Source organism: Mus musculus, chromosome 8, assembly GCF_000001635.26.
Source record: "Mus musculus strain C57BL/6J chromosome 8, GRCm38.p6 C57BL/6J".
In the NCBI taxonomy this organism is placed as follows: domain Eukaryota; kingdom Metazoa; phylum Chordata; class Mammalia; order Rodentia; family Muridae; genus Mus; species Mus musculus.
The window spans coordinates 56,293,460-56,321,114 of record NC_000074.6 but is presented as its reverse complement, the minus strand read 5'-3'; the positions used below and the strand labels follow the sequence as shown (position 1 = coordinate 56,321,114).

Here is a 27,655-nt window from a genome sequence, read left to right as displayed (position 1 = left end):
AACCACCAATGCACATTTAAAAAAAAAAAGGAATAAAAAAAAGGTTAAAGAAAGGAATAGGCAATTTATGTGAGTTAGAATACAGAGTTTTATTGAAAGATAGGCACTTTTGAAAATGGTACAAACCAACAGAGAAATAATCTGGAAAATACATTTGCATCATTTCATAATAAGCATATACAATATATATATATATATAAAATTTACACCCACCTCCATTTTGCTATGACTGTTAAAAGTTTCATTCCTGAGGGTTTTGGAATCCATTACAAATTTTAAATTAGGAAGGAAAAGAAAATCATCTTCCTTGATTTGGACCTGAACTGTGAGTTTTCAGTGTTGGTAACAGTTTCACATTCCCACCCATCAGACGTGTCACTGGGACACAGCCACACTGGAACTCATTCCCTAACACTGGCCCGCAAATACAGCACTGCTTCAAAGAGTGGAATGGTTCGCTTGCAGGTCCCGGACAAGCTTTTATTACTAAATATTTCCATTGTAAAGGAGCTTCCCGCTTTTGAAGTGCAAACACACGAAGTGAATCATTTAAAATCTGCTTTGACTTAAATAACAATTCAAGTATCTCCTTTAAGATGACTTCCTGAAAACCATTAATATTTATGAGGCACTGTTATAAATATGTTTTCTGAGAGGCAGAATATTTCTGGAATATCCTTTGTTTTGTCTTTAAGATTTTATAGGTTATAACCTAGTTTTGGTTTGCACTGCATTTTTGTTAGCTTATCAAAAAGGTTTAACCACACATTCAACTAATCATTTAGAAAAATATTAACATCAGATACAGGAAGGTAGGTTTCATCGTATGGCATTTCATTGAAAAAGCTACACTAGTAAAGATGCAGTCTGAGTGAGTCACTTGTGCTGGGTTTCAGTTATGGCTGACGCTTAGGAGGTTAATGGAGCTTTTACGAGTAATGGAGAGATGTCATAATCTTGAAAATGAATTCCTTTCGATGCCGTGATCTTCATAATGGCACCATTGAGAGCATCATCTTCAATGAGATTTATTAATCCATTGGCAATGGTTGATGGGCTAAAGATGAAGGAGACATTTGTATTTTGAAATTAAAGAATCAAACTTAATAACTTCACATTATTTTCTAACACACCCATGTCCTGGTCATAAGAAAAATACTTCACTAAGGTATTGTTACCTCCAATTCTTAGTAATTGAGATGATTAGTAAATTAAATAATATACTTAGTGATCATTTGGAAATGTATTTGAGGACATTAATTATATTGATAAAAACAATCATGTTCCCATCTATACCAGATCAGTAGACGTCAGACATACCAGACAAACACCATTGCGGGAGGAATAGAATCAATTAATAGCATTTATGGAAGATCTTTTTTTTTTTCATTTGCCAGTAGTTGTCAATTAGAGATAACTTCAGGGTTAGGGATGGGGTCTTTTGTCTACTTTCCCTCTCAGTGCTGGGACCCCATCTGGCCCAGACCTGTCCAAGCACTGTGTATGCAGCCACAGTCTCTGTGAGACCATATTTGTGCTGGTCTATCCATTCTGACTCAGACACAGTTCTTTGGATCTCTCTCTCTCTCTCTCTCTCTCTCTCTCTCTCTCTCTCTCTCTGTGTGTGTGTGTGTGTGTGTGTGTGTGTGTGTGTGATGATCAATTGCTTTTATGAAAGTCGTTGAAATTTTTGGATGTAAAACATTATTGCTTGAAGTTTAGGCATGCAAACTATAATTGCATTGGAAGGTTCCATATAGAAAGGAAATAAAATAAAGGCTGATCAAAGCAAATTCCATAGTGTTTACTCATAATTCTATTTCTTGTGCCCAGTTTTCCTTTTAAAAGTTTTGTCAATTCAAACTTTGAGGTATATAGTCTTTTCTAAAGCCTAAACCTTTAAAATGTTGATCGCTTGTGTAGGTAATGTTTCATTGTGCAAAGAAAGTTTTACTTACTGTAAAACCCCATAGAATTTCATCATAGCCTTGATCTGGTCCTTATATTCTATATATTGGCCCATATTTTCTTCTTTTTCAATGGATTCAAGGATGGGTGTGTCCACAAAGCCTGGGCAAATGACATTCAGTCTTACACCGCTTTTCATGAGGTTAGCAGCCATCTGCCAATCAAAAGAACATAGTCTCAGGATGCAGCTTCTTCAAAAGCATGGAGCAAGACAAACTGGAATAAAAAGTTCCTTATAGGCTAATCTAAAGCACAAGAGTTAGATGTGCTCTGAAATATGGAACAGTTGCCAGTGGGCAGGAACATAGAATGTAAAGACATACCTGACACACAGAATTCCTGTATGATAGCTTGACTGAATTGCTTGAAAAACAATACCACCAACAACTCCAAAAATTACAAAGTTATCTAAGGTTTTCTCTTTATTGAACTCTGTGAGGACATGAAGCTAGGCAACTGAGGTTTTATTGAGGCAAACATCATAACAGAAGTTTTATTGCTTCTGAAATCAATATTTCTACAATATATAAAGGTAACCATTCATTAAACAGAAATGCACATAAAACCAAAGTTAAATGTAGTGTGGCTGACAAAAAGATTGTGAAGCCAGGCCTTTCATCATTTTACTTTTTATTTTTCCAAGAAATGATAGTTCAACACTTACAAATTTAGTATTTGCATGTAGCTGCTGCAAACAATGAGAGCCAACTCTAGGGGTATCTGTCATAAAGATAAATTCCTGCTTTGTAATGGTTGATCTTGTTCTAAAACATTGAAATATTTTCAAAGACAGTACTGGCTTCTAATCAATCCAAATTAAGAGTAAGGACTGCTTTTCTTCTCAGGATGATTACCACTGACAGTTCTGTTTATTTTTTCCTAGCTAATGAAAAACACAGCATCTCCCTGGTCCTTCCAGTCTATCCAGTATCCCTCAAAGGCTTCCCAACCTTTTTTCCCTGTGTTTATGTTTTGTAATACATTTTCCAAACAGCAGGCAACATTCTATTTAAGTGTCCTGACTCTTGACATTAATATTACAGAAACTATACAATTTTAAAAACAGAGTATCTCCCCATTATTTATTCTTAAAATATTCACTAGTGTCAACTCTTATCTATTTTACAATGATATATATTCTTGATTTAGTCTTTTATATGATTGAAAATGTTTTATATATTAAAGATTTCAGTAAGCTGTTTTCTCCATCTTTCAGCCAGCTATATTGAATTTTGAACTTCTGTTCTTATAGACTATAACATTCGGGTTTTCATTTATGAATGCAAGGAGGAAAAGAGGTTTTCATTATGATTTGCTCACCGCTGCTGAGCGTGTGAATCCGATGATGCCGTGCTTCGAAGCACAATAAACAGGTTGCTGCGCAACAGGCATGAGCCCTGAAACAAAGAAAAAAATTAAGTGAGTTGATGTTTTGAAAAGTGGACTGTATTATAAAGACTGCACACACGGTGTTTCATGGTCACGTCAATTTAAGATTAATCTCTAAGATTCATTTATGTGAAAGCATTCACTTCTGTACAATAGCAAGATCTAAAGCCATCACAAACCGACAGGCACCCTACCGAACCTTTTAAGTGCAATGAATATTACTGTCAAGCTTATTCCTTATATCAAAACCAAACAGACAAATTTAGTCAGTTATATATTCTGTGTCTAATGAGTCTCTCACATTAATTTAATTTTCCCTTCAAGAGTCTCTTCCTCTACAGCTCAGGCTGTCTTTGAACTTGTAATCCTCCTGACTTAGCCTTGCAAGGACCAGGATGATAGGTGTGCACCACCTTGCTTGGTTTAGATGATCTACTTTTAGTTCTTATTAAATACATAATTTCTCTCAGTCAAGAAACAGTGACTGACCCTTGGTTGCCGGGAGATTCGTGTCAAATTATTCTGTTGAGATGTGTCAGTCTCCACCCAGTTAACTAGTCACACTCCACCACCACCACATAGTTGAGAGTGTCATGCCAAAGTTCAGCAATACACACAGGCCTTAACCACTACCTCAGTGCCTTCCAGGCTTCAATTTATGAAGCACATTTGCTCAAGAGGAGTTTAAATCCCTGAGCATGGTAGGTCACACCTAGAACACAGTGATCTCAAGGGACTAGAACATGTTGGCCCTCTTCTTGTTTTGGGTCAGGAAACTTGCAAGTTAATTACTTATATTAGTGGCAGTCAGCAAGAATTTACAATGTCACCATAGGGTACACTGAGATGTTAGGAGTGTAAGATAAAGGGAATAAGAAGGCATGGTTAGATGGTATTGTTTATACCCCTGCCTTACCTATTCATTAAAGGTTTACAGAACAAAGAGAACTTGTGGAGGATGGTGCTTACATCTTGCAGGAGTCAAAAAGTGCATCTTAATCACAGGTAAGCTAATCGACACAGCCATGAAAAGGATTAGGATATTGTTCATAAATATCAGTAAATATGATGATGGATTTTTGTTAGATATGGAAAGTTGACAAACTTATGATCTATAGTTATTTCAAAGTATCACATATGAGAAGTATATTCAATAGTGTCTTGTTGGCCGTGTTCGTTAGCAAGCAAAAAATACTTATTACCTTAGAAGTAGAATTATAAATGCAATTAATTTATTCCAAAAATCTTGTTTGCCTTTGTGTGTATGTATGATCTATCTATCTATCTATCTATCTATCTATCTATCTATCTATCTATCTATCTATCTATCTATCTATCTATCTATCTATCTAATCTATCTATCCATCCATTCAACCACCCACCTACCCAACCAACAGACCAATCAACCAATCAACTTACTAACCATCCAAACAAGGTCCCTCTATGTACTCCAGACTAGTCTCACATTTTCGAGGTAGCAGAAACCTGGTCTTGAGCTTTCAACTCTTCTACCACAACCCTGCAAGTGCAAAATTTAAAAGCACGAGCTACCATACCCCAGTGGACTTCTTCCCATTTAAAAAGTAGTATTGGGTTTATGAATTTTATCCTAACATTCTTATTAAGTTTTCATCATATTTAAATTTTTACAGCTTTACTGAGTTATAATTGACATAAAATAAAACAGCATATTCTTTTCTCAGGCATGCAATATTCAGTAAGTTTTGACATATGTCTAAACAAATGAAGCTATGGTCACAACCAAGACAATGAACAACCCCATCACCTGTAATTTATTTTAATCTCTTCCTTCTCTGGTGACACAGGAAAGCACTGATGTTCTTTATGGCAGTGTGCATTGTCTGGAATTTTATGTATATGTCATCATTGAAGTTGTTTTTATCTGATTCCTTTGCATTATGATAATTACGTTGAGATTCATTCATCACGACTATGATGATTTTTCTAAAGAGAAATCCACGGAATGATATAGCATTTACCTATAATGTGTGTTCACCTGGCAATAAATATTTGGGTTCTTTCCAGTTTTATGGTAATAAAATTCAAAATAAAGAGGATTCTAATTTCCAGCTATGTGTTGGTTATTGTAGATAATTTGTTTAAATGGAATAGATTTTTTTTTCATCATACAGTAGGTACTGATTTCAATGATTGCTTCTCATGCTTTGAGTGGGTAGGGTGGATTATTGATCCAACTTCACCAACTTCAGATAGACTTGTACTGGTGTGGGAAAAGTGTGAGCCCGGCATTCCATTCACACAGTAGTTCAGTTTTTGTTTTCATGTGACTTGATGTCTTCTTTAGTAGCAAACACAGTTCTGCTTTGCAAGCCTTTGCTCCTTCAGGCCAAGCTCTTTCTTCCTCATTTATATTAGTATATGCTCCTTGCTGCTCTCCTTGGCTAGATCTGCAATCATGCAATCACACACACACGGGTGGGGGGTGAGCTTAATTTCAAGTTTAAACTCTAGTTTTTCAGCAAGACTTCTCGTCTGCTGTGCATTCTTGACAGCTTTGTCTTAATCACTGCCACCTCTCCTGCCAGGTTTCCTTACTTAATTTATAGGTATACTAATTTAAATATTTGGAATGCCCTGAATTCATTTCCAATATATACATGAATGAAATTAAGCCCAAATGAAACCATATGCAAGTTAAAAGGCATATAACCAATGGAATATACTAGTACTACATAAAAGTGTCACCTCTAAACTCTACTTTATTATTTAGATATGACCTCTTCTTCCTTTTTCCACAACTTAACAACTTTCACAAAGACTGGGAGACTATATCTCCCTCTCTCTCTCTCTCTCTCTCTCTCTCTCTCTCTCTCTCTCTCTCTCTCTCTCATCTATCTTTCTATCTATCTCTGCCAAAGAACTGTTAACTAAACATAACTAACAAATCTTAAAACTCAACAGAAAAGAAATGAAACAACTTTTTCATATAGGTGAAACTAGCTTTCTAAAGAAGATTACACACACACACACACACACATGGCAAAGAGGTATAAGCAAATATGTTCAACCTCATTTTATTATGAAACTGCAAATTAAAGTGAGGTACCCCTCCACCTCCCAGTTTTATCTCTGGTCCTCTTTGTACACACTGCTGATGGATGACATATTCTCAATTTCTTTCTCCTTGTCACATGTACACAGGAAGCCACAAATTATTTTTTATTGAAATTTTAGTTCTCTAGCCAGAAATAATTAAAATAGCTCAAAACACAGACACTAACAGTTGTGAATGCTGGCGAGATAGAACACTAGGATTTCCTATTCATTGCTGATGGATGGGAAGGTAAAATGGTATAGGCACAACAGAGTGAGCCTGGAAGTTTTTGACAAAATGTATTTTTACAATACAATTTTTTTTCTTGGAACTGACCCAAAGTAATTGAATACTTACATCCTCATAAAAATTCTGCACCTGGATGCTTCCAGTGGTCTTATTTTGCAACTTCCCAAAGTTGGAGACAAATTAGGTGTCTTTTCATGAGTGAAGAAACTCTTCACACACATATTTTTTTAATGACCATTCAAGGAACTACTAAATGGTACCCAGTTATTAAAATGATTTATGTAATCTATATAAGAAATCTGAAATACTTGAAATTACTGATGTATGTATAAAGCCATTTAGAACATTTTCCTTCACAATTGTATATAATCTGCAAAAAATTTGTTATTCAACAGAAAGGAATCATATAAGATGTACTATGTAAAAAATATTAAAAATAATTCAATTTAGGAATATTAACTATGAATTCAAGGAGGCTAATTTGGGGGTTTGACAAGCAGGATCTGAATCTTCAACATTTCCTATACAACCCCCCAGGAAGCCGATCAGTCTATTCTCATCTCCACTTCCTCATGTAAGGGGGAATGGAGAAGTGGTGGTGGTCTATTTTTCAATGTTTATGCCCCAAAGTGACCAAAGCAACTAAGGACTTCCTCATTATAACTTTCCACAGGACAGTTTTCTTTAAAGGCAGTTTTGTTGGCTTTGTTTTGTTTTGTTCAATTCTGGGATAGAACATAGAAACTGATGCATCCTGGGTAACTGCCCTCCCACTGCGGTAGCTCCATCCTCAGTTCTCAAGTGGCTTTGCTCTTTATCGTTAGGTTTATGTGAGGTTATATTGGAAGGTGTGGTATGGCAGAAAATGTGACAGAATCTTTTATAGCTATTACATATTTTATAATAAAAATCTTTCCAGGATGATAAATCCAAAAATACGTTCCAGTGATTGATTTTCAGAAATTTGATGTTACAGTTTCCTAAAAGTCCAGATCCTACTGTGATGTTGCTATAAGAAACAGAGATGAACTTTAAGTAGACAGTGAGTATCTCTACTTACACTGAAGGCTGGTGTTTGGAAGTGGTTAACTATACCTATGTCTTGTTAACTGGGAATAGAGTTTCAGGATCACCCAAAGTCCTATTCCTAAGTAAAGTTCGCAGTAATGCCTATACACATTAAAATGAGAGACGCACAGCTCTAGAAGACATTTATTTCTCATACTACGAAGCAGTTAATCTGCTCACTTCGTAAACACACTTAACTTTCCTTACCAGTCCTTCCTCATATGTATCTTCTTAATTATTTTATGATCAAATACAACAGTCTCTTTCTGGGCTAGCAGGAGGAGCTTCGACGGTGCCGATCAGGAAGTGGGGCTCATATAATCATTTTGGCAGTGTTCATCTGAACAACTAAGTTCCAGGTAACAGGAACAGTTCATACATTTCATGACATTCACTAAAATATTGCAAGATGATTTTTTTTTTATTTTCACTCTGTCTTACAATGTTTTTTATGTGACATGTTTCCTTTGAGATTATTGGCTTCACTGAATTTTGAAGATAACCCATGAATTATCTAAATGACTGAATCAGAAGCTTGTTGTTCTGGGTCGGGGTCGGGGGTGGGGCAGGCTGGCTGGCTAGCAAGTCATTACAATCCTCCAATCTCCGCCCTTTAGTACTGGGATTACAGGCATGGGCAGCCATGCCTAGCTTCTTTGCATGCATTTTGAAGACTTGAATGCAGGTCCTCGTGCTTGAGCATCAAATGGTCTTACTCTCTGAGCTATCTCCCCATTCCAAGAAACCCACTTGACTTGTTGGGGTGTCTTATCCCAGCACAATTCTCTGTTGTTCTCTCCAACATTTCGTGTGTGTGTGTGTGTGTGTGTGTGTGTGTGTGTGTTTGTGTGCGTGCTGAAGAATGAGTATCACAAAATGAGTGTTTGTAAGTCTTGTTTAAACAAAAACTCCTATAGAAGAGTCTACGCTGTCAACAAGGACCAGAGTCTCTTCTGAAGATACAGAGGGAGCACATCCATTCCAGTCAGGCTCGCCTTGCTCTGCTTGTTAGACCCATTAACTGCATTTGAAACTGCGTCAGTGGGCATTACTCATTAGGTTCTCTGCCCAAGCCAGTATGACAACTTGAGGCTTTACCATCATAGTGAAGGACTCTGCAAGTCGCTACGGAATCATGATGACCTGAAGATGGCCTGAATCTCTGCAGGCACTAGTGTGACCAGAAAAAAATAAAAACAAAAATTCTGTAAAGGAAGCTTGCAAAACAAACAAGAAGCAAATGTTAGAAGCACTTTGAGTGGGAGAAATCATCTTCTCTGGGGAAGAGCCTTTCAATTGCTTATCCAATACGAAGTGGTCAGCCCTGAACACATAGACACAGGCACCATACAGGATGAGCAGATTACATTTAGGAATTGTGTGCATGTAACAACAATTAATGGAAATAGAATCCATGAAATTAAAAGACAGCAAGAAGGGTTATATGAGAGGGAGGAGGAGAAGGGAGGAAAGTGGTGTCATTACAATATCAAAAATAGCATTTACAAGTATTTGCTATTTAATAATTCCGCTAAGATTTTTTTTTATTTTTGGTTTGATAATATCAATCTATGTACTGTGACTCAAAGTCATACAGTTTTTGATCGTTTCTGAGAAAATTATAAAGAAAAGAGGTTCTTCCTTATCATTCTAAAATTCTGTTTGTATGTACTTGTGTGCAAGCACACATGTGCGTGCATGCATGTTTGTGTGTTTGTATGTCTGTAAACACACACATGCACACACGCATGCACGCACGCATGTACATTTAATCATGCCTGATGAGTGCTCCTCTACCGAGCTATATGCTTAAACTTTTCCTTGAGAACAGAATCTCAGATGAATTCAGACTGTCTTCAAATTGGCCATCTTCCTATCTGCTCCTCTCTAAGGCTGGGATTATATTCTGAAATTTGAATCAAGCTAACCCACTGTGTAAAAGATGGACATTATCTGACAAAAATACAAAGTTGCTTTAAATCTTTTTCCCCCCCTCTGAGAAAGTTCTTTTATTACTTCTGTTTACATCCATTGGGCAAGAAGAGTCATGTGACTAAGCCTGAGGTCAGTGTGAGGAAATAGGCTCCTCCCCCCAGTTAGTCTGGTAAAGGCACTCAGTAAGGAGTTTTGAATACGTAGTATAATTTATTAATATCACATCATTGAGATAACTTCTTAAATTATAGACTCTTAGTTGATTCCTTTCACTAATACTTACATTTCTCTAATATAATATTTACCTTCAAAAATCTCTTAATTCAATTTCAAACAATTAATTTTAATATCCCCCTATGTAACTGCTGAGCCTGGCACTTCCCATTTTAGCTTCCTTTTACAGGTTTCCATATAAAGAATTCCATTATTATTCCTTTCTATATGTTTTCTAATCTCTCTCATGACTTCTTTGACCTGCTGACTTTGATATTTTTAGATATGTGCATTTATTTAATATTACTCATTACACTCTTCAAACAGTCTGTGTCCCTTACCAGGTTTCATACTTAACCTGTCATTTCTGATAGAGATATGATGAAGTTGTGTGAATGAAAGCTCTGGATGGCAAGAGTGATAGGGAGAGCAGAAGACTGGCTAATGAGAACACGAGAATGATACCAAACCTGGTCAGTGTGGAGGCTGCAATGTGTGTTCCATGGAAACCAAGCAGAGTGGACAGAAAGAAACCTAGCTCTCTTCTTAGCCCTTTTAAAACAGTGTTACATGTTAGGATGAAAATCAAAGAGAGAAGGAATTTCGAAAGATGTGATAATCATTATGGTAATACTGCCAGAAGGTTAATTAAAAATTCAAACTGAATTTACCTGAATTTATAACAATGCATAAGGAAACATGCTACTGTTGACCTATATGCCCCAAGCTCCCCTGGCTCATTTATATTTTTATAAAGATTTTGTGTGTGTGTGTGAGAGAGAGAGAGAAAGAGAGACAGATAGAGACAGAGAGAGGGGTGGGAAGGAGAGAGGGAAAGGGAGCAGCAATCCAGAGCACATGTGTGCTTTCAGATGCCTGCAGAGGCTAAAACATCTGGAATTGGCGTTGCCTTTGACTGAGCTGACTGATGGAACTCTCCTCCTATGCAAGAGCAGCAGGGCTTTGAGCTGCTGAGTCGCCTGTCCAACTCACCTCTTTTATTTAAAAGTAACATTTGGGACATGGTCTGGCTTATTTACAGAGGCTATTCATAGTCTTATTGTCTAGACAGAATTTGATTTTGTGATCTTTCCGTCTTAACCTCTGAGTGCTAAGGTTATAAACCTGTACCTATATGAGGATATATTTATCGATTATCAATTATCAGAATTATCAATTGATCACAACCTCAGGCTTTATATATTTGTAATTTCAAGAAAATAGGAAATATCCTTTTATAATTCACTAACTATTTAATAATTTTCTTAAAATTTCATCTCAATAAATACTGTAAAATCAGCCTTGCCAATTTGTCTTTAGGGTTTAGCCCTAAAGATTTGTATCTTTCTAAAGCATGCACTACTGTTAAGTATGGTTCACGTGCTCTCTCTTTTTAGTGTAACTGTAGAAGTGGGCCAGTGCCATTTATAAGTAGATACCATAGGAGACAAAGTAACCCAATTATCCTTAATGCTTTATAGAATTAGCTTTGTAATCATGTTAGGCATGCCATTCTGATTTTAAACAACCCAGAAAATAAGATGTCAGTCTCATTTCAGAGTTCCTAAAGAAGAATATTTATAAATATACCAGTGGTAATTTTATAGTGGCTCAAGGGTCACCTGATAATGACTCTTGGAAGAATTAGGAAAATTCTGATAATCTGGGATTGATTGAGTCATAGATAGCTCCAAATACTACTACTGGTCACTCCTGTCTCACTGATACCACAAGTGATAGAAAGAATGGCGCTCTCTCTCTCTCTCTCTCTCTCTCTCTCTCTCTCTCTCTCTCTCTCTCTGTGTGTGTGTGTGTGTGTGTGTGTGTGTGTGTGTGTGTGTGTGTGTGTGTGTGTTAATAGTTCTTATCCTGAAGTTACTACACTGAGACCAATCAGGTAATTTAATGTCTTCCTATTTTTGTAGTTTAGAAAGGCTCTCAATAGTAATCAGACTTCTTATATCTTATGAGTTCACTTGTACCCTTCCTGCTAGAAGCATTAATGGATTTTCTGACGAATTCTTGTTGCTTGTCTGTCTGTTTGTTTGAGAGGGTCTCTGTTGCTGACTAAACTGACCTCTACCTCTCGGCCCTCCTAATGTTGCTTCTCCAAGTTGCTGGTGTTACCGGTGTGAAACAACATATCCATCCCTAAATGGAGTTTTTACAGTATAGTTTCTTAACTAAGTTGCTCCACATATTCCTGGATGTTATTGAAGAACACAATGTTTAGCTGATATTAAACTATTTTGCTTTGAATGAAAAACATGTTTGGATTGCTTGGGTAGTGTCAGTTCTTCAGTCTTTGGTGTGGCAAAAGGCAGCTGCCAGCTGTAACCATTTTTCTTATACGCATGACTAGAGTATATTTTCCAGATTTTCAAGTAGCTTGATGAACTATGGGATCAAATTCTACACTGTAATGTGAGCACAGTGAGGCCTGCCAAGGCTTGGTTGGTGTCAGGGTGGGAGCTAGAAAAGCTGCAATGTGTTCTCCGTGTGCCTTTCTTCCTTCTACTGGGCAAAAAGGCGTCTATTCACTGTCTAGAAGCTCTATTGTCAGCAAGGCCTTCCAATTGCTCATATAGAATAAGTGCCCAGGAATTCTATAAGAAAGCAGTCTGAGCAAGCAGTGATGATCAAGCCAGTAATCAGCGCTTCTCTATGATCTCTGCCTCAGCTCCTTCTTCTAAGTTCCTAATCTTTGTGAGCTTCTACCCTCACTGCTTTTGATGATGAACTGTTATATGAAAATGTGAGTGTATTAAATCACTCCTCTCCTAAAGAATAGGCACCCAAGGATAAGGAACTTGCCCTTGATAATATACAGGTGTTGACTAAACTTTTCATATTTTGAAACTAGGGTGTGTTTGGATATATTTGTTTTAACACTTTGGCATATACCATCTAGCACAAATGTCATGTTTTTAAATTACACACCCCTACTAAATTCACAAGGAAGTAGAGGCCACTTCATAACACATTACTATTTTTTTACCCTGTCAAAAGTTATCTCACATGTATTACCATTTGGAAATGTTAAAATAACCTTTGAAAAGTAGAAAGTGGAAACATATACACACAAATACAGACACACACAGAGATACACACACAAACACACACACACATATATACAGAAACACATTCACAAAAAACATACACACAGAGAGACACACATATATGCACATAAACAGTCACACACAGATTCATATACACACATACACACACATATATACACAAACACACATATACACATACAAACCCATAAAGACATATACAAACACACACATAGGCAAACAAACATAAACACAAACATACTAAAGCAATACCCAGATGAGTATCAGATGCATTGTTCAAAATGTTTGTATTATGCATGGAAAAATCTAAAGAATCATTAAGAAAATAAACAGAAATTCAGATTCAATTCAATCTTGTCTTGATGATTCATAATATACCTCACAGATATACTCTTGTGGTTCAAATTATCAATATGAGAAGTTCCTGTGCAAATAGGAATTGCCCTTACCTGCTAATGAAGACATATTGATGATGATGCCGCCTTCACCTCCGTTTTGCTTACTCATGTAATCCAAACCAAGATAGGTCCCACTGATAACAGAAACCTAATCCAGGGGCAGAAATGGGAAAGGTGATACATCTTTATCATACCTTTATCAGATGCCCACACACCAAAGACGTTGCTAAGCCAGGCATATAGGGAGATCTTCAATGATCAATGAGCGCTTCCTCATGCTTTAAAACTTTTAATTGAGCATGATTTGCTTTTTGCCTGCCTGACATTAGTGTACCTATAATATTTCTGCATACTTTCACGTAACTTAGTTGCCCAAAATGTGATTCTTATGGTAAAGATTTACTTTTTCTTGCAGTGTTTTCTTCTTTGACTCAAATCCCTCCAGTCTATAACAACTCTATTCATTCTGTCTTCTTTTCTACATATTAAAAACAAAAAGTTGATTCTTTGCATGTGCTTCTTGTACTCAAGCAGTCTATATTCACTTACACTGTATAATTCTTACGGTTCTTGCATTACAGAAGAATGGACAAAATTGATTACACACACATATCAGTGTACAGAGAAAATGACAAATTACATTTATATATATAAAATATAAAATATAGTATTATAATACATATAATATATATAATTTCTGTGTTGCTCACTGAATCTAATATTAAATTTTGTTATTTTCAATGTAAATTAATAATGACAAGTTCTCACAAATGTATAATATAGTTTGAATATCTTCACCCTCATTCTTTCCCCTTTCTCTTCTCTCCCCTCTGCTAATCTTCTTTCCCAAGTTCCCTAATGTTTCGATGTCATACACATATGTGTATATGTGCATGTACATACAAAACTTCCCCATATATATTTTGTGTTTCTATAAATAATCTAGGATTTCCTAAATAAGAGAAAAAATGTGGTGTTCTTTCTGAGATTGGTGTATATTCCTCCAAGGACATAAATTCCTTCTTCATTCTGTATTTATGGATTACATTTTCTTTGTTCATCCAACTGTTGCTGGGTACCTAGGTAGGTTAACTGGCCATTTTGAGGAATGCTTAACAAATGGGTAGTGGCAGATATTTCTGTGGTATGTTGACTTAAGGGTAGTCGGGTATACAACCAGAAGTCGTAAGAGTAGGCCATCTGGTAGCTCTACTTTTAGGGTATTTTGTTTTGTTTTGTTTTGTTTGTTTTGAGAAATCTACATAATGATTCCCATCCTCGTTTTCTTATTAAACAAATGAACTTTTATTTCATCTATTTAAATTGAAAACAGTATTGTTTTTATTCTAACCAGTATGCAGAGTGTATGCAGGTACAGTAAGTATGGCTGATTACACCGGCCCTTATATTTTCAAATTTATGTATGAGTTAAGGCTATTCAATGAGCATTTACTATATGTAGGAGAATAGTAAGAGAGAAAGCTTCACATATTCTTTTTGTTTTGTTTTGTTTTGTTTTTTGTTTTTTTGAGACAGGGTTTCTCTGTGTAACCCTGGCTGTCCTGGAACTCACTCTGTAGACCAGGCTGGCCTCGAACTCAGAAATCTGCCTGCCTCTGCCTCCCAAGTGCTGGGATTAAAGGCGTGCACCAGCACCACCCGGCTAGTTTCACATATTCTTAAAATCATACACAAGCACACATGTTCAAATATGTATCTTTTAGGTTAGCAATTTATTAATTTTTTGACTTTAAAAATATGTGGATACTAAATATATGTATACTTTACATACTTGAAAACAAAATAGACAATGTATCTGTAGCATTATTTCATTTATTTTTGAGAGTATAAGTTAATTACAAAATTTCTCCCTTCCCTTTTCTTATTATATACACCTGTGTAACCTAGATACCCTACCAACTCTCCTTCAAACTCGTGACTTTCACTTATATTCATCCAGTTTTCTTATATAGTACAGGATCACCTGCCTAGGCATAGCACTGCCTATAGTGGGCTGGACCTGTCTACTAGTTAACTGAAAAAAAAAAAAAAAACCCTCAGATATATCCACATATCTGCTCTGATCAAGGCAGTTCCTCAGTGGAGTCTTTTGTTTCAAAGGACTCTAGGCTGTGTTAAATTGACTGTTAAAGCTAACCAGGACATGTGATTCCAAAACTTGTTATAAATTTTAAGGCATTTGATCTGTACAATATAGTAATTCAATATTAGCAATAGTGATTTTTAAAAAGCGTGGCTTCCTTTTCGCTGTTATTGCACATAGATTGTTTCCCTTTTATTGGTATAGATTTTTTTTCACATAATAAATCCTGACTACAATTTTCTCCTTCCTCTATTTCTCTTTCTCAACACCTCCTCTTCTATCCAGATCTACCCCCTTCCTGTCTCTTGTTAGAAAACAGGATTCTAAGGGAATATAATATAATTAATATAATATAGTGATGAAACAACTAACATATTGAAATAGGACAAAAGAAACAGAAGAAAAAAGCCCAAGAGAAGGCACAAGAACCAGATACAGACTCAGAGACCCACTTATTTATATATTCAGGAATGCCATAAAAACCACTAAACTGGAATGTATAATATATACTGAAAGAACCTATAGGGTAAAGAGAGAGACAAATGTGTGTATAAACATGCACACACACACACACACACACACACACACACACACAGAGTATATAGTATATTGTATTTGTATATATTATATACTATAAAATAAAATTAAGATATAATGTAAAAACAAAATGAAATAAAAGCTCTGACATGACACTATGAGACGAGGAACCTCGAAAGACGCCAATGAGTTTGCTTTCTGTGGTCATATTTACATCTGTGCATTCAGCCCGCCCTTACAGGTAATCAGTTTCTTCAGGGAGAGTGCCTTGGTGAAAACTAAATTGTCCTTTGTGTGCGTACACGTTCTTATCAGCAGAGTACAAGGGCTCCCTGTTCCCTACGTCCTTGTAAACATTATTTTATTTACTTTCTTTCTGACAGTCATTCTGGAGTCTTGGTGGAGTCTATATTTGCATTTTCCTGGTGAGAGTGCTGAATGCTTGTTTTCTATCTGTGGGTCCTATTTGGATTTCATCTTTCAAGTATTATTTGTTCACTTCACTAACCTATTTATCGATGATGTCTTGTGTTTTACTTTCTGACTGTGGTTTTCTCTTTGAGGTCTTCATATATTCTGGTTACTAACCTTCCACTAGAGCAGTGGTCCTCAACCTTCCTAATGCTCTGATACTTTAATGCGGCTCCTAATGCCGTAATGACCCTCAACCATAAAATTACTTTTGTTGCTACTTCATAACTACTGTAATTTCACTACTGTGATGATTCTTAATCGTCACATTGCCGATGTGCAGGATGTGATGATTGTGAGAGGATCCTTTGACCCACACAGTTGTGACTCACATGGTGAGAACCACTGTGTTGGATGAATAGTTAGGAAAGTATTTTTCCAATTCTATAAGCTACCTCTTCACTTGGTTGTTATTTTGCTGTGAAACACTTGACTTTTCAAAAACCCTATCTGTCAATCATTACTGTTAGTTCCTAAGGACTGGAGTCCTTTTCAGAGAGTTCTTGTGTATGTGTGTATCTCAAAGTATTTGTTCAGGGTTTTCTTTCAACAGATTCAGAGTTGGTGGTGGATACATTTTGCATTGGTTTTCATACAGGGTGAAAGGCAGAGATCTAATCTTACTCTTCTACATGTCTACACCCAGTTTTCTGAACATCACTTAATCAAGAGGCTTTTTTCTCTAGTATATGTCTTTAGCATCCCTGTAAGAATACAGGTAGTTTCAGCTAGGAGGCCATAACTGTGACTTCTATTCTGCTGATTTACATACTTGTTCTGTGTGAGTTTCATTCTGTTTTTGTTACCAGAACTCCATAGTATAACTTGAAATCAAGTATCATGATCCCTCGCATCATTCTCAGGATTGGGTTGCCTAGCCAGGGTCTTCTGGGCTTCTCACACTATGACCCAGGTTGGCCTAGAATACACTATGTAACCCAAGCTAACCTTGAAGTCAAGGCAGTTTTCCTGCCTTGTCCTCCTGTGTTCTGGGATTGCAGACATAAACTATCTATTTTATATCTGTGTGCATCTTTTCCATGTAACACAAAGGAATTTGACCTCTGTAGACCTAGTATAGACTCTGGCTAATATAATTCAATCTTGGATATTGCATTCTCCCTTAGTGTTCTCTTTGAGATATAGCCCAGTTCTGACTAAGTGAGACCCAAGGCTGGAAAGTTGCAGGTGGAGGTAAAGAATAGGATCTGGTGAGATTCTGTTGTTGTTGTTGTTCTTAAGAAAGACATAAAGAAATGGCTACACTATTCCCCTTGACATTGTTTGTAAACGTTCACACACTATAAAGCACTGCCATGCTACTAACATCATAACTGTGAAACCAGTATGAACCATGGCACTTTGATGAGGTGGAAGGAGACTGGATTATAATGACAGCATTGATCTGCAGTATCAGATAATCCTGTGGCCTTCAGTCTGAGGAATTCGAGTAACTCTTTTCTAGTTGTAGTTTTCGTGAAGCTTTTCTGCCACGTGGACATGGTCTCTAGACATAGTTAATACTCTAGACATAGCTAATACTATGTCCTTCTGAAATGGAGTCATCCCCATAGCCTAATGTTTTCCTGATCACATCCTACAGTGGAAATGCTTCCCACTTTTATTCTGACTTTTAAGAATTTATTACGATCAGAAATAACTCGAGGGAAAACTGATGATAATTTTTCCTCTTCCCTCCTCTTTCATTCATGCTTTTAAAGAATGAAAATTCACTTTTGACAGCTTTATTCTTAGTTTATTTATGCAGCAATGGATAGGAAAAGGTCAAGAGTCGGAAACTTAAGAGTCCAGGTTACTGTGTGCCTTCTTTTCATTTTAAAGCATCCTTTCTTAGCAAGTGCTCAGGGACATGCTCCCTTCCTAACAGTATTTTTACAACAACATCAAAATTAAAAATTCGATTCATTTAAGGCATTTTCCAGTGAAGTTCGAGATTAAATTATCACAGCTCCCCTTTAAAGGAAGAAAGAAAACCCTATTGGATTATATAAGAAGGAAACTAATATGGAAATGTTTGATATTACTGAAAACAGTTAGATTCTGTTAGTGTCTTCCCAATTCTTCAGCAAGTCTGAACAGGGTTCTAGTTTACATTTATCAGTATATGCTTTTATTCTGATATTTAAAGCTCTTGCTGACATACAGCTTCTGTGTTTTCAAAATCTGCAAGATGAAGAAAGGTAAGAAATGTATAAAAGCTTAAGCTTCAATTTTAAAGTCTTTCATAGAGATGATTATTTTTCTGAAATCCCCTTCATTATTTAAGTTTTCATGTCTAAGTTTGTTTTTCTATTTTTAGTCTTTCCTTGTCTTAGTGCTAAACATTATATCTTCCACTTTGCTAGAGATATTTATAATTTAGCAAACTCTTCCCAATATACTTCAACAGCAACTCTCATTGTTTTAGAGTATCAATGGGGGTAAATAGTTACTTGTTTCAATTGTCTGGAGCCAACAAAAGGAAACACATTAAGAACAATGCTTCTTTAAGCAAACTAAAGAGATGATGACTAATTAGCCCTTTAATGAGACTCTACTTTTACCTCCCCAAATTCCCACCCCAAGTGCAGCCCCTAGAAGCTACCAGGAAGTTCTACTGGGTCCTCCCATGGCCCTGAGTCCTGACTCAGGAAGAAGAAACTTTCCCTTTACTCTCATCCACTTTTCTATTTTTGGGTATTGGCTAGAGTCTTGTCTGCTTTGATACTTTGAGATCTTTCACTCTTTCTCCAATGTTGCCCTTCCCATCATTTGTCTGGTGTCTGCCATATGGATCTCCATCTAGGCTTAACTCAAACAGAATGGAGATTGTCTATCTCTTATGTTCTCATCGATGGATCCATAGCAAACGTATATCTAAAGTTTGATTAAGTAGCAAAATTTCTCCCTACTCTCTCAATTCATTTCCTTATCAGAGGCATGTCATGACATCTAATAAACATTAACCATTTATCTCCCTCAGATGAGAAATGCAATCTAATTTAGATGCATAACTAACATATATTGAATTCTTTAGTGTATTCAAGTAAAAAAGAAAATAGAAAGCTGTTGATGGTTTTTTTTTTTTTTTCTAGAAAAACTGGTTTCCACTTCCTCAGGGGAGGGGGGAAGAGGAAGAAGGAAATGATGCTATAGGAAAGAGGAAGGGAAACCTAGGTGATGAAATTCTTTTTTTTTTTTTTTTTTTTTTTGGTTTTTCGAGACAGGGTTTCTCTGTATATCCCTGGCTGTTCTGGAACTCACTTTGTAGACCAGGCTGGCTTCGAACTCAGAAATTCGCCTGCCTCTGCCTCCTGAGTGCTGGGATTAAAGGCATTCGCCACCATGCCCGGCTTAGTGATGAAGTTCTTTATCTCAGAGGTTCTTCTCTGATATGGGAGCTAATGGGGGAAGCATTTATAAGGCAGAAACTGCCTAAGATCAAGGCAAAGAAAATGTGTCTAGTACAGAGCTTTTTCTGTTTTAAAGGAGAATGTGAATCATAAACAAATATTTGCACTACACTAGCAGTGATAATCAAGTTGGAGAAACAGGGGCTGGTCCAGTGAGTGTGTCTGTCTTGTGGGTGCAGGTACAAGAGAAGTACGATATTTTAAAGTTATTTATGAGTTAACAAAGGTCATGGCAGTAATACCTGAAGCTAAGAAGATAGATTATGCAGCAGGTCTCACGAACCACTCAGAATGGCTGAATTTCAATGTGGGAGAATATAGAAGAGTTAGTTGTATGTATAGAAAGAGGTTTAATAAAATTCCCAAGTCTTCCTGAATTTCCCATTTACAGCTCCCTTTAATGAAAATATGCCCCTAGTTGGTAAATTATCCAAAACTTGGCACTTCTGTGACAATAGCTTTGCTGTTTCATGTTCTCTATATTAAGTCTTGTCACTGTATATTGTTTCTGGCTCCTGTTTTTTACAGATAAAAGACACAAGTTCATTAGAAATGCACTGAAGATAGGAGGCCCATTTTCAAGTGATAATATCCATAATATTTCTGATAAAATTATTAAAGACATTAGTGATGTTGAAAGAAAACCACTGGCATATAGTTTGTGTTTTCTCATGAGGATATGTAGACAAAAATAAAGTCCTTGTGTTTAAGTATGATTGGAAACTGGCACAAGTTGATAGGAACATACTCTTAAAAGTTTCTAGCTTTCAAGTCTTTGTATATTCAAAACTTCTGTTTTATCAAGTAGTAAGTGAAATATGCTTTTAAATAAGTTCTTAACAGAATAAAAATTTACAGCTATCCAATTAATTTACAAAAGGTATAGAAAAGTAGTAGAAACACAAGAACATTAAAGTATAAATGGCAAATATATAAATAAATATAAGTGGCTTAAATTTACAAACACTTAAAAAAAGAGTTCCTAGGTATAGTTTAACAAAGTAATCGCTCACTGTATAATATCAGGAGAAGACATTTACCTTGAAAGGTTGTTTAAATTCTCAAAAGGCAGGATGGAAAAGGAGACTTAGGTAAATAAGAATCCAAAGAAAGTGGCACAGTACTAATTTTTAATCTGGAAATATAAGCTTAATCATATATCTTCTAGGCAGCAAATTGGGATTTGACTTGTAAAATCGAGTGCCAAAAATGAGCATGGCAAGAAACTTAGTATTTCAGCATCATTGATACAAAACTTTTGTCCAAATTGACAGAACTCAGGGGGAGGTGAGCAAACTGGCAATTGTCATATGATATGCAAATTCTTTGTTTAGACAGAAGGATTGACAAAAGAGTTTTTATAAGATCAAGTCATAACATAAAGCCAAAGTATAATCGACACAAACCTCAACAGAGCGCTACGTTTATAACACACATGGTACCCCCAGGCCCCTGAAGAGAAGCAAGGTTTTGTGTTGTTTGGAACTAGAGTCCCAAGCAGTTGTAAGCTGCCACTGTGTTCTGGGAACCGAACTTGTGCCCTCCGTGTGAGCAGCACATGCTTTTAACTGCTGAGTCACCTCTCCAACTCCATCTACTTCCTGTTTTTAAGCTTATTGTCCCCAGAAGACACTTGGGAAGCAGAACTCTCTATTCTCCCACATGTACTTGACACTGCTGCTTTGCAAATTTGTAAAAATAACCTGAGCCACACAGGGTGTGGTGTCCTTGTGTAAAATCCACCTGACATTTTGTTTTAGCTACACACTTCTTATGTTTTGTTTTTCAACCTTGCTTTCTTACAATGCTGGAGAAGGATTTGGGTTTTATGAAACATTAATAGCTTTATGTTGAGTGTGTTCACAAAATATAATCAATCAACCCATTTGTGCTACACTGCATGCATTGGAAACGCCACCTTAAAATTTACTTATACTGTACTTCAGAACTAACTTATCTTCAAATATTGTGGAAATCACAGACAGGCACAGATACACGGACACAGACACAGACACAGGAAAAGGAAGTGAGGGAGGCTGGGAAGTGATGGAGGGGGAGGGAAGGAAGGAGAGAAGGAGGTAGGGAGAGGGGTTGTGAGAGAGTGGGGAGGGGGAGAGGGAGAGACATAGGGACAGAGGAATGGATTTCAGTCTTACTAACTACAAAGTTTCATTGTCTCTTTAACCTTATTTTCTGATCCATTTTCCAAAATTTAAGACTTGTTTTCTTAAATAAGTAAGTTGAGTCAGAGTTTAGCAATCTCAGACAGAGAATATTTTTAGCATTGCAAGCCATAAGGTTTTTGTTACAACATTGAGTTCTGCCATTATTACAAAAAGCCAGGCACAGAAATGTATAACAATGACTGCAGGGCTGCATTATAATAAAACTTTATAGATGCTCAAATTGCAGTTTGCTTTATTTGTGTATTTCTTGTTATTAATTCTTTAGCCACTTAAAGTGTAAAAATAACTTTTAGCCTGTAGGTCATCTGAAAACCAGTGACAGGCCATTTGGGTTGAAAATGCACTGAACTCTGCTTCTCCTTATCTCTAACCCTTTAAGAGAGATTCTCATAATTACAAATATCAAATATCTTCATATTAGTAAAACATCTACTTTCTAGCTTTCAGTAACTTCTACTTTTCTCTACTGAAAGGTTATTATTGCTCTATGAATACATTAGTAACCTCTTATGTGTAAAGAAGTAGTGCTAAATACTTTTAGACAATAAATGAGCTAGATATAGCTTACCAAATTAATTTGTAGAGTCTGTTCCCAGTTTTTCTCATTGTTCACGCCTGCATTGTTGACCAAAATATCCAATCTTCCGAAATGGTCTACAACTTTTCTAAAAGTATCTAACAAAAAAAAGGAGAGATTTTCATTTTCCGTCTATGCACTGAAACCATTTGCTGTAAGAGGAAATGATTTTATTGGTTTTACTTTATGATTTTATTCTATTTTATTATTGCACTAGAGGTTGAATTTAGGTTGCGTCTTCTAATCAAAGAGCTCTCCTATACTCCAGTCATCTTTTACTTATTATTTTGAGTCAGGGTCTCACTAAATTTCATAGATTGTCCCTGAACTTGGAATGTTCACGCTTTAGCCTCTGTAGCTGAAAGTACAGGCTTGTGCCGCCAGGTTTGGCTAGATTTTAAATTAAATCTATTCAACCACATGGTAAAGATTAACCTCATAACCTGGTTCAAGTTTTGTTACCTTGAGTAACCTACACGTTAGAAACACAGTATAGTCATTGCATGGCTACTAAATCAGAAACTTACTTCAGCAGATCCTTAGATGATTTGAGCTCACATTTAAGTTCTATAATCAATAAACTGATGGGGTGAGCACTAGAGAAGTGAGCATCTCAACTAGAAGCTCTTTCGAGGTCAGTTCAGGCAGCTGTTACCTTTCTCTTCCTAAGAAGTAATTGGAACACTTTGGTATAGACTTGGTGTTTGTTTGCAGCAAGAGTCAAATCCAGAGCCTTCCACATTCTAGGAAAGTGCTCTACCACAGGAGCTATACCTCTAGTCCTTCAAATATCCGCTCTTAATAATCTATATTTTATATGCAGAGCATTAAACTAACTCAAGTACTCAGTGCACTTAAATACATTATGATTGTATTTTAGGAATCTCTGAAGCCAGGCGTGGTGGTGCATGCTTTTAATTCCAGCACTCAGGAGGCAGAGGCAGGCGGATTTCTGAGTTCGAGGCCAGCCTGGTCTACAAAGTGAGTTCCAGGACAGCCAGGGCTATATACAAAGAAATCCTGTCTCCAAAAACCAAAAAAAAAAAAAAAAAAAAAAAAAAAAAGAATCTCTGCTGTTTAATAAGTAAAAGTTGATGCTTTATTCAGTCAATTTCATTGTGTTAATCTGCTTTCATGTTTACTATTTCATTCTTCTTTCCTATTATCATTGCTAGTTTACAGTATTATGGCTTTGTATAAAGCGGTGTTTATTTGAGAAACTTACTATAGATTCCCAGACCTGAATCTTACTCATTTCAGTGTCTTACGATATATCAAAGACTTGAAAACCCTCAACAGCTAGTTCAAAGAGGGCGTCACCTAACCTTAGGAAACTCGGACTTCTTAAAGCAGTCTCTTATATACTTCTAAAGATTTGACAAGTTCCATGGTCATTTTCAATCTATCTCTATTACTTCAGACTGCAGCCAACTATCTTTTTTCTTTCCTATGGAAGATGTGTATTCTTAGGCCTGCAAGTGAACATATGGGTTCTTTGAAATAGATAGATCAACCCAAAATTTATCTTGACTGAAATAAATTCAAAAAGTTATTAACAACCATCAAAGGTGATTGTTAAGCATATTGACAAAGCTTTGCATAAGCATCATTTTATACTTACTAAGCCAAGCCGGAAACCAAAACTAAAAGTGATATATAGTGATATTATATATATCATTTATATTTCAGTGCAACTTTAAAACAGTTCCTTAAGTCGTAAATTGGTTCCAGCAAATGTCTAGGTTTCATGTCTAGGTTTAATTTTCTTCCCTCCTGGAAGCCACTGGTTAGACTTTTACTAAAGTGTCCTATGCTGTCTGCTGTCTGACATCTCATTGAGATTTCAGCTCAAGTGACTTAGAAGTTTAGCTCCTTCTGTCATGTACATGCTATGATCCTCTTTATAATTTGTCTGAACATTTTGTGCTATTCTGGTTTGCTGATTTTCACCATAACGTATCTAGATGGGCTGCAGGAACCCTTTCAGCTCTGTGTCTTTATGAGCCCAATGTATCTAAACAGTCTTAAAAGTTGTGGGCAGCCCTAAGTTCTGAAGTTTCAAGAATCCTTTCCTTTTATGTATGAGGGTCTCTAAACAAGGTGGGGACTTCTTATGATAGACAGGTCTTCTGGGCCATTTACTGTGTGCTTGAGGTTCCTTCACAATCACTTAATGTTTAAGGAATATATTCGTAGACATGATACTCATTTTAAATACTGGCAGAATAACACATTAAATACCATGCGTGAAGCCATATAATTTATCTTTACTGGTCCCTAGTCCAGTAGCATGAATGTTGGGACTGGGCATGACTGTCATTGAAACTAAATGATATAGTATCAATAAAACCATTCTCTGGCAAAGGATGTTCTATTATGACTTCTCTTAAAGATCTCTTCTACTCATAAAGGCTACCTCTACTATCGGACAGATTAGCATTTTCAGATGTTAATGATGTTCTCTTTAATCCAATTACCCCTATCTTAGGTCCACTGTCTTCTAATGGATCCGTCCATTTTTATTCATAGGGTATATTCTAAGATGTAAGAAACCTAAGATCTCAGGATTCCATTGATAGACACTGTAGAGCAGGTTGGGTTTGTATTCTGACTTCCAGATTAAAAAGGTGCCTACCGATTTACTTTGTTTATTTGAACAATGCCCTTTGAAACATCTTTTTTTTTTCTATATTTTCCTGGAGAAATTATCTTTAGGGAAATCCTTTGAGCCCTCTATACAGCCAGTGTGCATTGCTGATGACAATATTCTTCCTGACATTTCACAAGTAGATGGATCTATTTTAAGAGACCACAGAAAAACAGGAAAACATTGGGGAAAAGCGATAGAGCCTTTTCTTCTTTAATTCTAAAGAAGAAGAAATTTAACGCCATACAGTTATTATTTTAAGTGCCATCTTAGAGGGGAAACCGAGCAAAGATCTGGCTAAAAGCAATTGCTTTGCCTGTGACCATGACCTGGAACTTGGCGTCTGAAGTGTCTAAGCGAAAGGCACGCTGAGTTTGATTGTTATTGGAGAAGTCTTCCAGCTCTCTGAGAACTGCTTGCCATAGTTCCGCAGCCTGTCCCCCTCACTGGGTAATTAACTGTAGCAGCACTGTCTTCGAATACACAAAAGATTTGATTACATTCTGTGCTGCCAAGTGGCTAAAACAGAAGGATTTCTTAGGCAGTCCTGTCTTACTTTTTATGTCCATTGGGTTATCAGAAAGAAGCACAGAAATTCAAACTATCCATTGGAGTTAGAAGGTCACAGCTTCCCGTGAGAGAGCGTTGCTGGCTCTCAGCCTTGTCTGCTCCTACCTGGCAGTCAGGTTGCTGCTTGCACAAGGTGTGTTCCCGAGTCTATGGATTGATTCCCCAACGTCTTACCTCTCAGTTGTTTCTGGTCAGCCACATCACACTGGACGAACAGTGTCTTCTGAGGTTCGAACTGCTCATCTAGGGCAGCTTTACATTTTACACCTGCCTCAAGATTCCAATCCACCAATGCTACCTACAAACAAGAAAAGAGGGAGCGGGTCTCCTATGAAGGAAACAGCCGCCACCAAGCCACAGACACACAAGCAATGGATAAAAAAGACGCTCCCTTCTTAGACCTCAGAATGTGCTCATCCAAGTTCGGGTTCTCTGCCAGCAGCGTTGGAGGTCGGCTTGCGAGCCTGGGGCTCGGCACCCCAGGGGCTCCGGCGGCGTGTGGGTGGACACGGAGAAGTCCTTACCTTGGCGCCATGGAGCAGCAGAGCCTCAGCGAAGGCTTTGCCTATGCCCTGTGCCGCGCCGGTCACCAGAGCCACTTTGCCGTTCACGTGCATGGCGGGTCGCGTCTCTGCGGGTGGTGGGCGAGCTCAGAGTCTGGACGCCGCAGCAGCTTTTATAGCCCACTCCGTGCGCGTGTGCAGCGGCCCTAGGAGCTCTCTTGCCAGTGGGCGGGGATGAAACTGTCAAGCCAGCGCCTAGGAAACCGACATTGTGTCACCTGCCCCTGAGCACCAGGGTAGGGTCGGCGCACAAGGTGATCTTTGCCTTCTAGGCTTTCAGCTGTTGCAGATTCCCCAGCAGGAATTTTCCCCAAGCCTCTGGCTGCATGAACACAGTGAGCTAAGAGAGGAAAAGCTGAAAGGAAGGAAGACAAACTTTCTGGAAAAGTTTCTTGAACGACTCAAAAGTTAATCTTACAGGAGAGAAGAGAAGAGGCTTGGAAACTTGGATTTCTCCTCACAGCCTCAATAAATATTAAATTAAAAGCAAGCAAAAGAAGGAATCAAAAACAATATTTTAAGGGGCGTTGCTGTGCACGTGTGTGTGTGTGTGTTAAGCTTTTTCATAACTTCTCATTTCATAAACAAATATAGTTATGGGCTTGGGGTGAGTGAGGATAACGCTTTTATTTACTGACGTTTTGTACAAACAGTGAGCACAAGAGTTTAATTTTGCTCTGACTCCCAAAACCTGAATCGTGTTCCAACGCCAGAGTTTTAAGAATCTTCCTGGAGTTTCTGTCTCAGATCAGTGTCCATTGTGTGTCATATTGAACTGTCCTTAGTCATGCCAGCATCAGTGGTAGCCTTGCATATTGTGATTTTGATGGAAGTTTACTTGCTGGACCACCTTGGCTCCTATGGCTCAGTAATCCAGATTTGGTATTGAGGTCCCCAGACCTGCAGGAACTGGAGCCCTGACTTTATGCCAGGGTGACTGTTTGCCAGGACACGAGTCCACTGACTAAGTCCCTTTCTCACGTTCACAGCGGCAGGCTTCAAAGTGCGTTCTGTCAGTTTAATTCATTGGCATTTATTTTCAGGCACAAAGACATCTGAGCACGCGGGAAGCCCGAGATTAACAGCAGAATGAGTTCTTTGTGTACTTTGCCTGCTTAGTGAAGGAAGCCTTGGTGAATGTGCCCGGTTCCTCAGGGAAGTGTTTGGAGAGGCTGCAGAAAATACAGAGTTGGTGTTAAGCCAACTGGTTTCAA

General features: G+C 37.3%; 1 protein-coding gene across 1 annotated transcript; it reads right to left on the bottom strand.

The window, feature by feature from the left end:
* Nucleotides 1-68: 68 nt before the first annotated feature.
* On the bottom strand, nucleotides 69-26,563 carry Hpgd (hydroxyprostaglandin dehydrogenase 15 (NAD)). The gene is made up of 7 exons (NM_008278.2): nucleotides 26,403-26,563; nucleotides 26,053-26,176; nucleotides 22,653-22,759; nucleotides 13,425-13,521; nucleotides 3,289-3,365; nucleotides 1,959-2,122; nucleotides 69-1,057 (listed from the first exon to the last, which is right to left on the bottom strand). Exons 1-7 carry the CDS (start codon nucleotides 26,493-26,495, stop codon nucleotides 910-912), a joined length of 810 nt encoding a protein of 269 aa, NP_032304.2. The 5' UTR covers nucleotides 26,496-26,563; the 3' UTR covers nucleotides 69-909.
* Nucleotides 26,564-27,655: the final 1,092 nt, after the last annotated feature.